At 44.0% G+C, this 15,363-nt stretch overlaps 1 protein-coding gene across 3 annotated transcripts in view; it reads right to left on the reverse strand.

Annotated features, from left to right (window-relative positions):
• The window catches only part of VILL (villin like), a 41,487-nt gene that overhangs the window by 2,765 nt on the left and 23,359 nt on the right, over nucleotides 1-15,363 (reverse strand). For all 3 annotated transcript variants that reach the window (XM_085316481.1, XM_085316482.1, XM_085316483.1), the window contains exons 7-19: nucleotides 14,824-15,023; nucleotides 14,657-14,735; nucleotides 13,162-13,260; nucleotides 10,792-10,945; nucleotides 9,618-9,718; nucleotides 8,798-8,935; nucleotides 8,074-8,232; nucleotides 6,769-6,948; nucleotides 5,996-6,141; nucleotides 5,128-5,272; nucleotides 4,298-4,486; nucleotides 1,992-2,060; nucleotides 834-1,076 (exon numbers count right to left, since the gene is read on the reverse strand). In XM_085316481.1, the coding sequence (XP_085172607.1) occupies nucleotides 834-1,076; nucleotides 1,992-2,060; nucleotides 4,298-4,486; nucleotides 5,128-5,272; nucleotides 5,996-6,141; nucleotides 6,769-6,948; nucleotides 8,074-8,232; nucleotides 8,798-8,935; nucleotides 9,618-9,718; nucleotides 10,792-10,945; nucleotides 13,162-13,260; nucleotides 14,657-14,735; nucleotides 14,824-15,023 (1,902 nt within the window). The remainder of the gene's footprint in view (nucleotides 1-833; nucleotides 1,077-1,991; nucleotides 2,061-4,297; nucleotides 4,487-5,127; nucleotides 5,273-5,995; nucleotides 6,142-6,768; nucleotides 6,949-8,073; nucleotides 8,233-8,797; nucleotides 8,936-9,617; nucleotides 9,719-10,791; nucleotides 10,946-13,161; nucleotides 13,261-14,656; nucleotides 14,736-14,823; nucleotides 15,024-15,363) is intronic.

The raw sequence follows: 15,363 nt of genomic DNA on the forward strand, positions 1-15,363 counted from the left end.
TGTCACTTCAGAGGAGTTCTGCTGGCTAAAATACTGGGTGATTTCTCAAGCAGTAATTCACAGTGAAAGCATTTCCCCCTCACACAAGTCTGCCAACAGCATTTGGGCTGGAAAAGCTCTCTTCCACTGGCAGAAAGCCAGAATGTTTTATAGAAAGCTGGTTTATCGGTGTTATTCAGAAAAATTCTGTAGGAAGTGGAAAGTGGGTTTTCACCGGCATTTTGAATAAAAGAAAGAACTTATATGCAGACCAGTTGAAATATCATTGAGGATATTCATATGAGGAGAGTTAGCACTGCTGCAGTGCAGAGCTGCTGGTCCAACTGTAGATCATCTCTCTGGCTACAGACCTTGGCATTTGCCAGGAGATCTGTTGGTGCACACACACACACACACACACACACACACACAAAAAAAAAAAAAAAGAACCTTTCTGGAAGGAGTTTTAAGTGTAAACAGAAATCTAGGGCCTACTATAGAATGAAACCTTCTCTAGGTTTCATTCTCAGCTGCCCTCAGTCACTGCGTCATCATGTCTTGCAGGATTTGTAGTTTTGAGTCTCTGTTCCCTATGACCAGAAGCTAAGTGGCATAATAAAACAATCCTACTAAAAGCAAATATTTTTAAAATCAATTATTTAAACTTCATTTTTCTCTCCTGAAAATCATTAGTACTTAAAATATTTGGTCCAACATGGAGTGAAAACATGGGTGAAATTAATACAATTTCCAGTCCTCTGAAGTAGGATTCAATAGCTTAAAGTACTAGTGCAATTAGCTAATACTAAGTACCAAGTTAAGCTACAAAGACATTAAACCAGCAGTGCTATCACCTCTTTCTTAGCAGGATCCACGCCTTCAGGAAGTTCATCCACCGTTTTGTTGATCAGCACCTCTCGGGCATAAATTCCTTCGCCATTGGGCGTAGGGGAAGGGCTGCTGTTGTTGTAGTTGCTGCTGTTGCTGTCACTGTGGTTGAAGTGTGTTTTATACTCAGAGGAAGCTCTTTTTGTACTTGGAACAGTTGAGTTGATCACGCTGATGTTTCTCTTGTTCAGGTTGATGTTGTTAAGATCCTGCAAAGTAAAGGAAACATGTCAAGGCAACATGCTCTATCAGTGCAACAAACTGGAGAGTTATCCCAGGTCTTTCCCTCTGCTGGAGTTGGAAGGACTGTTCCTGGCATAAGCCACTATTCGGTCTGCTGCTTTGGAGAACAGAAGCTGCAAGGAGAAGGTCCAAACTATAGTATTAGTCCAGCACCTCCGTCCAAGGTTATGTCATGACATTAGGATTGCTAAAACCACAGCGTTGATTGTACCTCCTAGAATTAACCAGGAGACCTTACAGTAGCCTAGTTTTTCTCTGGATAATGGCAAGGGAAGGCTCACATGGGAGCAAAAAGAATAAAGATAGATATCTACCCAGCCTAAAGCTTTGGATTACCTGTGTACCCCTTGCCAACCTGCTCCTTCTCTGGTTCAAAGTCACTGCCACTTCCTTCCAGCCTTCCTTCTGACTCCATCCCTGGTAGAACTGATCACCTCTGACGGTCTTGTTTGGGACTGTTGGGAGCTTGTGCTAGCCATGCTTTGTGAGATCTCCCATTGAGCTATGCCCTCTGTGGCCTGTGGCATCTGTGTGCCCCTTGCCTTAGTCCAGGATCTCAGGGATCACAGCTCTGCAAACTGTTCATACAAAGATCCTCACTTACACTTTTAATTGCATGTGTAGTTTAGAAATCAGCTGTCCAGTCTCCTGCCTACAGATGCCTCTCTACAGGACTGAAAGAGTCCTGGGAGATCGGGGAACAATTATGGACTCACATCTCACTTTGCTTTTCTTGGAGGAGCACAGCTCCGATCCTGAGAGCCTAAGGTCCTCGTACCTTCTCCGATCATTATGTCCTCTCCTTCACGTGACCAGGCTGAGGAGTATAGTGGTATTAATACCCTGATGTTTCCCATCCACAAGGTCTAGGATCCACTCACCACTGTGATCTCGGATATAGCTGGCACATCTCCCAAACTGTTCTTCATCTCCTCATAGGACTTGCCATCCTAAAGGTAAAGAGAGTCAGGAGAAGCAAAAGCCACCTTTAATGAGCACATGCTCCTGTTCTCCAAAGGAGTTTGGAGATCACACAGATTTTAAAGCCATAGGGATGCCAGTTATGGTGGCAGCTGGTGTTTCCTTTCATCATCAACTCCTGGAATCAGGAGATTCTGCCAGAATCTGAGCTTTGATTTGAAAATAAACAAACAGAATTCAGCCTTTGCAGTTGTACAATGCAAGCTGAAAACAGGAAACTTAAAGATTTTATAGAGCACAAGGCTAATCAAAAGATATTTTATTTACCACCAGATTTAAATCTTCTAAATTTTAAACTGATCTTGCAATGCATGAAAGTTTAGGATAAGATTTTCCTCTGTTTAATTTAGCTAAAGCTAAAGCTACTAATGCCCAAGTCCTGGGCTTTTCATAATTTGTGCCATGTATTACTAGATACCTCTTATTTCCTAAAAAAGAATATATTGGATATTTTGGCAAAGGTGATGACTATTTTTTCCTAAACAGCCAGGAGATGTTAATTCTTAACAGCACCATCTAGAAAAGTTCCCCCAAAAGAACAATCAACATAAACACATGGACTGCAGAGCAAACATTTAAACCCAAAACTGAGCAACAAACTTGGACAGCAGATGTTCCTGAGATGTTAACAGTTTGAACTGCTTGTCTCTCTTTGCTGAAGTTGCCTACAGGAGATGTTTTTCAGGGCATGTATTTTTGAGCTGTACACTTGTTTTTCAATGGTTCCTGAAAAAGACTCAAGTTTTTGACCTTTGTTTCAAGCATTGACTTTTTTTTTTAAGGTTCAACGCTGGGAGTTACTGTCTTATCTGGCCAAAACCTGCTGTTAAGGTAGACTTTTTACCACCACACCAGCTGCAAAGAAAGAGGATGCAATTTCAGCTACAGGGAAAAAACAAAAAAAAAAACAGTTCTGTATGAGATTTCCTGCAGTGTGAAGCCCCCTGGGGATGTTCACCCCTGCTGCCTGTCTGTCCCACCTGCAGACTCCAGCACGGGACTTCATTTGCAGCCCTTTGGGCAACCAGAAAATGAGAGTGCTTATGAACCAGATGAACACCAGCGTTTACAGAAAGCTGAGTAAAGGTCTGGGGGACCCTGCACTGTGCTCACTAAGTTTTCTCCAGGAAAACATCACCTGGGAGTTTTCCCAACTTTCCATCATCGTGTGTTTTTTCGTGCACAGCAGTGCCATCAGGTGGCAGGCATATCGGTGCACAGTCTGGCAGCGTTGCTCCTACCTAGTTGTTTGCTACCAGCAGAAATCAGGCCTAGTACTTTGAGCAGATAAATCAGCAAAGCCCCTGAAGGGTTGTCCTATATGGCCAGCTGTGCTGCAGCACCCAGCACCCAGACTGGCTGATCCGGACGAAATGAGCACGGGGTTAATTACTCCTTCCTTGGTTCCTTCACCCAAGCCTGCTATGCACAGCCCATGCTGGGGAGCATCCCCGACAGCACTTGGCGGGGCACCATGTACCAGCTGTGTGAGCAAAGCTCTGCTCTGCTTTAAACTGCTGGAATGATTTCAAACCCTTGTGTTTTAAAGGGAGGAGGGGAGAATGACTTCTATCTTTTTCTGACAGCTCCTGGAGCAGGTTTCTCCTTCTGTTCAGCTGGTATTTGTAAATCAGATTTCCAGAAGATGGGTTGTATGTAGGAACCAAAGGTGATCTCTGTCAGAGTGGCCAGTGCCAGGGCTCTGATGGACAGTCTGTGAACCTGGTGAAGATACTTGCCTATTCACATCTTTCGTTTTACTAGAGTTTGCACTTAAAGCTAGGTTAGGATTTTTCTCTTTGACAGTATTTTGAAAAATGAGCATTTTTTAATTCTCTTTATGATGTGAGGTGCTTCTGTTGAGACTCCAAACTTGATTTTATTATTAGCAGCCCCTAAATGTACTTTTTGGCTGAAATCCCAAACCATCTGATTTGGGACCTGATATTTTTAAAAGGAAAATGTGAATATTATGAATTAAAGCACATTTATTTCCATTCACAAAAGCCCTCTGTTTTACCAATTAGGTACTTTTTGCTGGAGAAGGAGAAAAAGCTGGGCAGGTAGTCCTGCACCAGGAAGCCATGAAGCTCAAGAGGTGTCATAGTGAGGTTTTCCTCCATGCATCACAGTGGATATTGACAGCGACACTCTTTAAGCACTGCTGGGCACACATGCACACCACAGGGCTTTCTCAGTAACTTACACTCCATTTGTAGGGGTCCCAAGCGTTGAACCATCCTGTGAAGTTCAGAGGTTCATAGCCCTGCTTCACCAGTATTATTGGAGTGGCCAAGTCTCTCCCTGCTGGATGGGTCTTGAGATACTCCTTCGCTGAGGCAATTGCCTCATTCCTCTCATATGTGTTGGAGGCTTTGCCAACCCAAAGGAAAATCTGCAATGAAAGAAGGTAATGAAGATTGGCAATGAAGATCAATGAGCAGTTAGGACCTGTGCAGACAGTTATTTGTTCTCCCCTGCTTGTCGAAGCAGAGATAAGACTAGTTGTTGCCAAATAGTTCCCTGGGATTTTGATCCTAGATTTACTCCAAACCAAGAAGGATTTTACTTCTGAGACAGCTCCACAGCATAAACATTTCAGGAAAAAGCTCTCACACATTTCAAGGTAGTTAAAACTAGTCTCTGAAAAATCAAAACCTCACATATCTTCCAAGTATACCTCTTGGAGTATGTTTCTGACAGTCTAAAGCAATTTCTCATCATTGGTGCCAGGAAATGAGGGGGAGGGTTTCTGGGGCTACTCTGCTGGCGAGAGAGCTCATGCCTTTGCTCTCTGTGCCTCAGTTTCCCCTTTTCTGAAACAGAGATAATAATACTTTCTCATTGAAGTGTTTTGTAACTGGATGAGAAGGATTAGACACAGACTTGCCTATCAGACAAGTCTTTGGGAAGGGTTTGCAGATGGGACAGAGGGTGTTGCCCTCAAATGCATTTTCAGTGCTGGATTATAAAATGAATTAAGACATTAAGACTAGTTTGAAAACGTGTAGAGGAGGAGGGGGAGCTCATGCTGACCTCTTCCCAAGTGTCTAGCAGCATGACGTCATCTTCGTCCAAGTCTTCCTGGCAGAAACCCACCACTTCTGTCATGATGAACCGTCCTGTCTGGTTGGAGCACTCAAAGAGGCGAGGCTGGTATTGGGTGTTCTGCTCTTGAAATCTTCCTCACACATGGCAGGGAAAGAAAAAGCAAGAGAGATGGAAACCTTTCCATTGTGGTTTATTGCTGGCCCAGCAACTACTAACTATGACCACGATGGATGAGGTGGGAACATCATCGGGCCTAAAAGTTGGTAATGTCAATTCTCAAGGAATTCCTGGACAATTTTAACAGTTTTTAAGGCAACTCTTTCTCTACCCAAAAAAGGCATAAGCAGAATCCTCTGCTTTTAGGAGATGAACCTACTGTCAGGTGAAAGCCACATCATCTCCCTGGGTTGTAAATGAACTTGTCACCTGCCCAGAGGCCTGGAGAAATCCAGGTTGCTGAGTAGCATGTTTAAAATCTCCTGGGACTACCTATCAGGGTAGTAATCAGTAGAAGTGAATATATTGCTTATGTAGCCCTAGGACAGCCACATCCTAAGACAGACACTGGATGGATTTACTATAGGGAAAGAATGGGTTTGGGACCTTTGTCTATTGGGTTTGGATCTGGAGCTCCTACTTCACAGAAGGTCTGACCCAAAACCTAGACAAGAGATATCTCAGTGGGGTTTCCAGTAGGTATTGTGGCAGACCAAGATTTTGGGGATATTCTGACTTAGTGTACTCTGGGGCAAGGACCTGGTGTCGGATTGCTTCCCCATACCCCTCCAGAGGTTTGGTCATTTGCTTAACATTGCATGGCCAAACGTAGAGGAACAACGAAAGTCACTGTTACCTCTTATCACTGGCATAAGGGGCTTTGCCTCCCAGGGCTTCCCAGAACTCTGCTGGCTCTTGTCCCTCCAAAACAGTCAGCTTGTCCCGTTTTGAGATGACATCAGCAACCATCTTTGCCATCTCTCTTTCATCTCCACTGCAGCCCTACATTCAAGACAGAAAATTGAGGCAGAGTTAGGGGCGGACTAGCAAAACTTATCTGTGGGGCAGAGCTGGCCTGACCCTGCATTCTTCTCAAAAGCTTTAGACTTGCTTTAATGTTTTCGAGGGTCTCACTCTCTAATGTGTTGTGTAAGCAAAAGCACTGAGATTCACTGACTACGTCTGAGCTGGTCACTGAAACTCCAAATCTAGCCCCTAGACAGCCATTCGGTGTTGCTAATGGCATCCAGGGCCCAGGTCATCTCATCATAAGGTGGATGCCTAAAAGAGGTTAAATGAACATGCCTTATCTCAGTTGATTTCCCACAGTTGGCTGGACAGGGAGCCTTGGGCTTTAGGGGGGAGGAGGTGTTTGCTCAGCTGAAAGAGATCTGCTTAGGTGATCTGCATCACCTAAAGTGAGGTGAAGTCAACCCCAGGATAGGTTACTTCTGTGAAGAGATAGCCATGTTCCTGCTAATCATACACAGAAAGGACCTAATCCTGGGTGCCCTGGCTGCTTGCCCAAGGATGTACCTACATGGCTCTATGAAGGATGGAAGACTCAAGCCCTGGGTCAGCAATTTTAGCTTTCATCAACTGCCTCCCCTTAACTCTTTGCATTCTCACCTTCCCACACCACAGGTAGCAGACTTGGCTGGTCGTCAGCAGGAAGACATCATTAGAGTTGAGAGAGGAGGCCCTGGCTGGCACTTCCGTGGCCTTGGTGTTCATCTCATCTGTACCCCTCACCTGGAAGAGGCGAATTGCAGGTTCAGGTGTGTTCGCCTGACTCCGGCTTGTGCCTCCCTGCAAGAAAAGAGAGGGGAAGATGACGCTGGGAGGTGAGGATGACATGCAAATTCAGAGTGTGTTTGGTTAGAGGAGAAGGACTTCCGAGCTCACAGCTCCTCAATACTGCTGCAGCAAGGGACCACAGGCCTGTACAGAGCCTGATTGAAGCAAGTGAGTAAATCCAAACATGTTCTGATTCCAGGTCAGAATAAATCCCACATGTCATAACTTTTAAATTTCTTTCCAGATATTCTAAATCTTGACAAGCTCCTGTCAAGGCACTCAAGTTCAATGTAAATGGACCTTAAGATCTGCTATGCCTTTGCCATGTAGAAAGGACACAACAGCTGGACTCAGATTTTCCACTGCAGTGAGCTTAGCTCAATGTCTACTGTGAAAGTTGTATGGTTGGGCCACCACTGAGTGTTGAGGGCAATCCTGCTCTTTTCCAGTCCTTTATAATGTCTCTACAACAGCTGGCAGCAATCAAAGCAGAAAGTGAAGTGGATTAGAAGATAATGAGATGAAATTCAGGCAGGGACAATTCAAATAGCGTAGCTTTTTGCAGGGTATTTTGGAGGATGCTCTCTGGAGGCCAGACCTTGAAGGAGTATACTATCTGTAAGTTACAGCACAGTTCTTCTATTGTAACTCTACAAAATATTTTGGGATAGAATTTGACAGAACTTCACATGTAAATGCTGGACTTCAGTGACAGACAGCTGAGTCCAGCTCAGCCCAGGACTGTTGCCCCTTAGATATTTACTGTGTTCAGCCTACTTAGGAAATTAGTATGAAGAGGTCAAGTTCAATTCCTGAGATGTTTCCTCTTCACTAGAGACTGCTTGATGGCTGTGGGAAGTCCTTATCCTCTCTATGTCTTACTTACCACTATTATGGGGAAATACACAAAGCTGCTCCACTTAACGAGAAAGGGGATTTTGAAAATACAACACAGCAGTGATGGCTATATAAGTACCACGAAGAGAGCTAGAAATGTTCCATTCTTTCTCCATGCCAGCCCATACAGGCCTAGCAGACACTTCTTGACATCAGCCCATCACTCTGAACAACTTCCACTGTAGCCACTGCTCCATCATTGGTGTTTGCACCTTGCCCATGTACACAAGCCTATATTACCTCATAAATGATGAGTTTGCCCTTGAAGATCGCCAAGAAGTGCAGTGGCTCCTTGCCCATTGTCACGCGCACCTGCACAGCCTCATCCCCATGTTTTTTGTCCAGCTCCACAGCATTGAGGGCACAAGCAGTGATTTCATCCACGGAGGCATGGCGACCCTAGGGGGAAAAGTGATACCACACATAACATGACCAGGTGAAGGGTATAAAGCTTTGCACAGTGTAATTTCCTGCCAGTTCCAGGCTTGCTAGAATTATAACCCAGATCCCCGCCTATGGTATCATGAGATCGGAAATCAACCTACGTGATTTTAAATATGCATTTCTGGTCTTGGAGCCTTTAAACCTCATTTTCAAAGCTTTTCTCTGCAATCTAGAGGAGGAAAATATACTTCAAAAATGGAAAGTAGAGGTATTCAAACACACATGTGATCCAGGTCTGAGGAGCTCCAAGAAAAATCTGAAAACTTTCAAGGTTTAACTTCAGCACTGTAAGCCCTCTCTGTTTTATATTCCCATCTTTCAATCTGATGGCAGCTCGGGCTCAGAGAGTCCATGTTGCTTACAAGATGGAGCTTTGGATATTTGCAGGTGGACAGCTGATAAGCAAAGGGCATGTGAGTTCTTCAGGATGTGTCAGTTGGGTTTTTGATTGCAATTGCTTCTGTCAGTTTTAGGCTTCTAACAGACAAAGCACAGTCCCTTCTGCTTTGGTTTGACCTACCTGCCACATGTAGAGGATATAGTGAGGCCTGCCTGATCTCAGGTAGGTGTACAAAACCAAGTAGCAATCACCCCCATAGAACTGCCCATATTTCTTGGGATCCACCGGCTGCATGTGCAAGTCCTCAATCCTCCACACCTAGCAAGAGAAGTGTCTTAGTGAGCAGCAGTGGAGTCAATATGAAGATAGAGCACAGCCCCTTTGCCAGCACACCCAGGTCTTCAGCTGGGAAGGCAAATCTTCCTCTTTCCTTGGATGCCAGCCTATATTTCCCCACTCTGATTAAGTGTTTGCCAGCAAGCTTATGTTTCTCCAGTGACTCCCACAAGACATGGGCCATTAACTAGACTTTTGGCAGTTGGTGACTCTCAAGGAAGTGCAGCTTCCTGGTGCTTCACAGCCCCAGGACTCCTTTCTCAGCCAGCTCCGTTTTCTGTGGGAGGCTGCAAGAACAGAGGACGGCCTGTGCTCTGCATAGATATTGGTGATATGGACGTAACTATGAGACAATGCAAAAAGGGAGTCGAATGTGTCAGTCTCATGCTCTGTGCCTGTGGCAGGAGAGGAGTCGAGTAAACTCAGTGACTCCTTTGCTCCACTGGCTGCAGGTTGGAGGAGAAATGTCCTAGAGCTTTAGTAAGTTTTGCTTTAGTTAGAGTTGGCAAGGGGTTCATTTTGGCTGCAGCTGTGCTTCCCTGGGGAGGAGAGGTGAGAAAGCTGGGCATGCTTTCACAGGTCCACAGCTGCTGCGTATGGAATGACAAAAGGGATTTGGAAACACTCTGAGAACTGCGTTGTCTGTCAGAGAAAGGTCTCTCACCTCTACATTGCCAGAGGCATCATCCACCATTCTCTGCTCAGCAGCTAGCTCTGGTCTGGCATGGAGCTGAGCGGTGTCAAACTTCACCTGCTCCACCTTGGCTGGATGCACCACCAGAATGAAAGCATGAACATAAGGTATTCAATGCATGCAAAGCATATAAGCCATACAAACTCTGTGTACTACCCTAACACACATACACAATTATCATACACAGGAGAAGTACGTTAACAGTCACATGACGTCAATCTTGCCACCGGTAAGAAAATGTTGTTTTTAAAGTATATAAGAGCATATACACTGTGATGTTAATCTGTGTTATGGGCTGGCAGCTGGCCGTACTGCATATCCCAGTGAAATTGTGATAATTGGCTGGTAAAATATTAGTTACCTCCTGACTGAAAATTCATGATTATTTTCCAAACCTGTACTTCTTTCCTTCCTTTTAAAATGTGGCTTTCAGAAGTAAAAAGACTACGTTTCTCCAGCCCATGATAAAGAGAGAGAGAGAGTATACACAGAAGGGAGAAAGAAAGAGATTGAGAGAAGAGAGAGAACTTGCAAGCAAAAGAGAGATTTGTGACTAATTGGTGGAGACTTTCAGCAAGTCTGTCACTATCCTCTAACTCATCTGTAAAATCTCTCTCTTCAGTATTGTTTAACCTTTGGGGTTAATACATTGCAATATTTATTTCAGCAGCATGATAAATTGAGCTATTGTTTACTTTGGTGTAAGTACAGAATAATTCTATTGATGTCAGGAGGATCCTGGGTGGACAACAGTGTCAATGAGAGCAGAATGTTGTTCATTCTTTATCAGATTCATTATTAGCAATTTCTAATGAAAGCTTTGCAAAAAGTTCTGTAAGTATGAATTTTTTCATATTTTTTTTCAAGAGAGATTGATCTTCTGCCAACATTTACATTTGGAATAAATAGTATTTAGGTTCATATAAGAAGCCTCGGCAGTTGTGATGTTCAGTTGCTGATTGCTTTGCATCTACTGAATAAGGTGGAAAATACAGGTCATGAGAAGAACGTGCTTTACATTTTCAACATGATGAAGACAGGAGACAACCAATGTGAATGATGTTCCCTCATCTGTCACTTAGCAAAGGTGAGCAAGCAGTAAAGTCAAATCTGAGACAATTCATGGCTCTGAAAATGTACTCACCAATTTTGCCAGTAGTATAGACTTTGCCCAGCCCTTGTGTTTCATCCTTTTCTGTCCACTTCTGGAAGAGCTGTTTAAACATGGCTGACTCTGCTCCATCATTTATCACTTCAATGTTGGTGGAAGGAGGATAGCCTTTGGCTTGGATGAAACCCTAGTGGCATTGCAAAAGGACTTTAGTTGGGACACATCAAAGTTTTTACGGAGAAGGACGTGGAACTGAGCCAGTCCAAAGAGCAAACATCTCTCTGCAGCTAAACATAGCAGCATGACCAAGGACAGGATTTACCTCAAGATTAAGCCACTTGCATGTAGACTTATAAATGGCGATGTCTGCGAGCTTCCACTGTAGTACTTATGTTTATACTTGTATTCAAGCAACTGAACCCTGCCCCAAAGTTGGTGACCTAGATCACATCCTAAAACTAATCTCTAAATGGCATCTTCATCTTGAAGAGAATCTCCTCTCATGGGTCTAATGGAAATCCTTCTCCTCTCTCTCACCCAGATCTGTAGATAGCTTCTGATGAGGAGGGGAGAGGGGAAGAGTAGTGATAGGCTATGCCCATGACCTGAAAGCACAGTTCATCTCTCTGCTTCACTCTGATCTTTTTGTCTCACTTTACAAAAGTGAGTGTGCCGTCCCTTTTGCATGTTAAAACATGTGACTTGTCGAGATAGTAAAGGCATGGAGGCAGAGTCCATGCCATACCACAGAGTATGACGTGTTCTGAGGAGACAAACATTCACAAATAGGGCAGCTATTGAGTTAAGAGGCTAGTTCAACATAGGCGCTTGATACAGTCTGAGAGGGAAGAAAATTATCTGTTCTGCCACAATGTCAAAGTCATTGCTCAGTTTTTGGTAACTGCTTTCGTATTTATCTCAGCAGGCTCCAGGACGACCCAGAGGTACAGTGTTGACAGCCACTGTTTGGGAAGGAGTCCAAGTGTGGGCTTCTGAGCGTTCATTTTGTGCTGTAATTACCACAGCCACCCACTACCCCCAGGGAAAAGTAGAGCAGATGGTCTTCCCATCCCTCCCACCTGCCATGCTGAAAGAGATATCTTTTGTTCTATATTTGTAGCTCAAGGCCAGAATTTACAAAGCTGATTGCATACTAAAAAGCATCTGAGTTAAGCTTTTGGAAGGAGCACAGAGGACTGAGAGATAAATTTTAAGGCAAAGTTTGTCAAAACTTTTCTTCCCTAAGACAATAAGTGTGATCAGTATTAAAGTTCCCCAGGTAAGATCTCATTGAAGGTGAGGCCATTTATGGTCTTCAAACAAGTCATTAGATAGTCAATAAGAAGATAGTCAACAGAGTTAAAAGCCAAGTTCCCTTCCAGTCTTCTCTTCAACATGCCAATTTATATATATATAAAAAAAGCCCTACCAAATGTCCTACTCACTCAGGCTCTCTCAAGGCTGATTTTGTCTGAAATAATGTGTTGGGGCATGCTAGGCCAGAAAATAACAATATGATACCTTAACTGAAGGGGTGGCATAAGTGTGCTGTGCTGATGTGCTCTACCTTAGCCTGATCCCTGGTTTTGTCTCAGGTTGGCCAACCTGAGTTCATAACAGATCTCTTTCTACCCAGTGGAAGATCCCCACATCAGCTTCAAATTCACACACAGAACCTGAACCTAACCTATGGGCATTATCTTGTTGACCACAATGGACCTGAGATTTAACCTGTAGCATCTATATAGAAGACCTTTTTTTTTTTTTTTTTTTTTCAGAGAGCAGTCAAGTTCCCTGTTGACTTGCCAGAGGTATCACAGTGTTGATTAGAAATGTAAGAAATGCCTTTCTGGGTCAGAGCACTGGTCCATGCTGCCTTGAACAGTGGCTGTAGGAAATGCTGTTTAGTGAGCCCATGTGAGCCTGCTGACTATTTACGGTCTTATCCCTTTGCTCTCCCCAGCAGCCACAATATTGGGTCATGGCTGTTAGAGGGAATAGGAGATCCTATCCCCTTTAATATCTGTTTATGGACCTGCTGACCATGAATTTGTCTAACCCCTTTTGAACCTACTGATATCACAAATCTCCAGCATGTCTTAAAACAACAAATTCTAGACATTCGCCATCTGCTGTAAGAAAGTATTTTCTTTTTTCTTTTGTATTTTCTTCTTTTAAAATTTTCTTTGTTTTCCTCCTACTTTCAATGACAGATTCCAGTTCTACTGCGATTTGGTGAAGAACAATTTTGCATTCACATCGTCCCACCTCCCTTCAAAATTTAAGTCCTGTTATTACACAGACCAGTTCTTAAAGACCCACATTTAATTGTAATGAATGATCAGATCTAGATTAGTGCTTAGTTTCCTCCCACGACATTCTTTGCACTGTGTTTCAGCTCACCAAAGCTCTGCTGAAGGCTGTTTTCTTCTCTTCCTTACTGGATAATTTTCCTCTCCAAACATAGATTTTAAAACCACCTTGATCTAAAATGTGGCAGTCCTGATATGAAGCAGAAAAGAAAAATGAATGAAAAATGAATGTTTTTTTTCAGGGAAGGATTCTTATTGTAGCATATCTAGGCTGGCTCCTGCTTGGACATCTAGATCTAGCTTCTTTCCGTGTCTTGTAGAGCTGCTAACCCTGGTGTAACCATTAGCAGAAGCAACAGAGGGCAGATTTTTTGTTGTGCATGAATGGGATATGTCTGCCTCAACTGTACAGTGCCTGGGTTCTTGGGCACACTGACCTTGCAAGTGCCTCTGATCCCAGCAGCTACTCTTTAACTCTGAAAAAATAAAATATGTATTTTTCTTAGGCACTTCTCCAAACTGGCCATTACAGCCACGTGAGAGCTGCTCCTAAACCAACAGGAACACCAGCTCCAAAAGGCTTCAGGAGAAGCAAGTGCCAAATTTCACCCTCAGCTTGCAGTACTACAGTACTGCTGATGATGGTGTTAATTTATGCTGAGTCTAGTATTAAAGAAACAGAAAAAGCCCAACTTAGACCTCTTCTGCTCCAGTATTTTTCATCCCTAATCTGGAGTTATGGGATGAGAGGGCTGCCAGGCAGCCCATCTCCACTGTGGAGAACCGATGGTCCCAATTGACAACATGCTGTGTGACCAAAGGCTTAGTGATTCTGAAATTGAGCTTCGACAGGAAAAATGTGATCTTTATATGCCTATAAAAGGAGACTGAGATTTAACAGTGCTGACATCAGGGATTGAATGGAGCATGGGTAATGGGCACAAGGCAATAAAGAAGCTGGAGCCAGATGACTTGCAGCACAACCCGATTTTGGAATAGGCCACTTTGTGCAGCAAAGAAACAAGGATGAGCAATTCTCTGCCAAATTTTAGCCAGAAGGGTTTTAGGAAGGCCTCTGTTTTCTCAGTGCCTTTAGACAGAGGGTCTGTAAGGCAACTCCTTCCAGGAGGGTCACTGAGCCTCATCACTTGCTACAACAGGAAAATATATCTAATTTTCATATTTTTATGAGCAGAGTGGCTGTTTGCTCTCATTTTTGCAAACGGGGGGCTGTCCTAGAACATCACTGTGCAGGTATTTCTATCTGGAATTTAATCCTGGCCCATTTCAATGCGCTTTGCCTTGACTCTCCTTTTATAATGCTTGCCAAGCTAATATACTTCTCAGCTGAGAGGGCTGGTTTGCCACTTTTTGTTAAAGCAGCTTCAATCCACTGCTGGCCTCTGGGCACCAAGACTATAGGTGGAGGCTCAGGCGTCCTATTTTTAGAGGACACTTGACACAGTTTAAAGGACAGAAGGGCTGATAATTTTCTGCAGAGCATCTCATAGAAGTAGGTGCTCAGCTGAAAACAAAGGAGGCCACAGCAGCGTCTCTCTCTTTAAGGACTGAGGTCGTTCTCTCACCTCATGCTGGAGCAGGTCCTGTGTCAGAGGCCGAGTAGCTATCTCCTGTACCACCAGGTCATTGTCCTTCTCGTAGACACTGAAAGAAAGAGTTATTGAGAGGAGTCAGGCTGTGCAGAGCCCTCCATGAGAAGGGCTTAGGTTCAGAGGCTCAGCCTGAGACTTACTGGTAGAGCCGGACATTTGCTTTCTGCAGCTCATCTGCTTTCGTGTCAGGGATGGCGTCTCGGAGCTCCCCACGCCTCTCACCCAGAACCATCTTCATGATCTGCATGAGGTCTGGCGAGTCCTTCTCATTGTCAATAATGCCAATTTGAGCACGGCCACCTCTTTCGCTGTCCCTGATGCTACGAGCCAATGCGAGGCCCTGCACGAGGATCACAAGGGGATAAATCCAGATCCAGACAGTGAATTCAGCAAGCAGTGTCTCAAACCTGTTGTAATGATGGAGGACTAACAGCCTAAGATGGATTGCTACAGTTCTCTGAAGCTGCTATTGTCTTGCAAATTTAGCTGTTAAAACATGTGGATACGTCTATTATACCTGCTTATTAACTAACTCCTAGGAAAACATTCCTTAGTAGAGTCACTACTGGTATTTGTTCCTGTAGAGCGTAGATGTGCAGCAGTTACAACAAGCATTGCATATGTGTCACTGTGCATAAGCAAATCCAATAACCTTGTGAGACACGGTCTGGAAGCAAGAT

The sequence above is a fragment of the Rhea americana genome, unplaced genomic scaffold (genome assembly GCF_003343005.1).
Source record: "Rhea americana isolate MKP2758 unplaced genomic scaffold, rheAme1 scaffold_47, whole genome shotgun sequence".
NCBI classification, from domain to species: Eukaryota; Metazoa; Chordata; class Aves; order Rheiformes; family Rheidae; genus Rhea; species Rhea americana.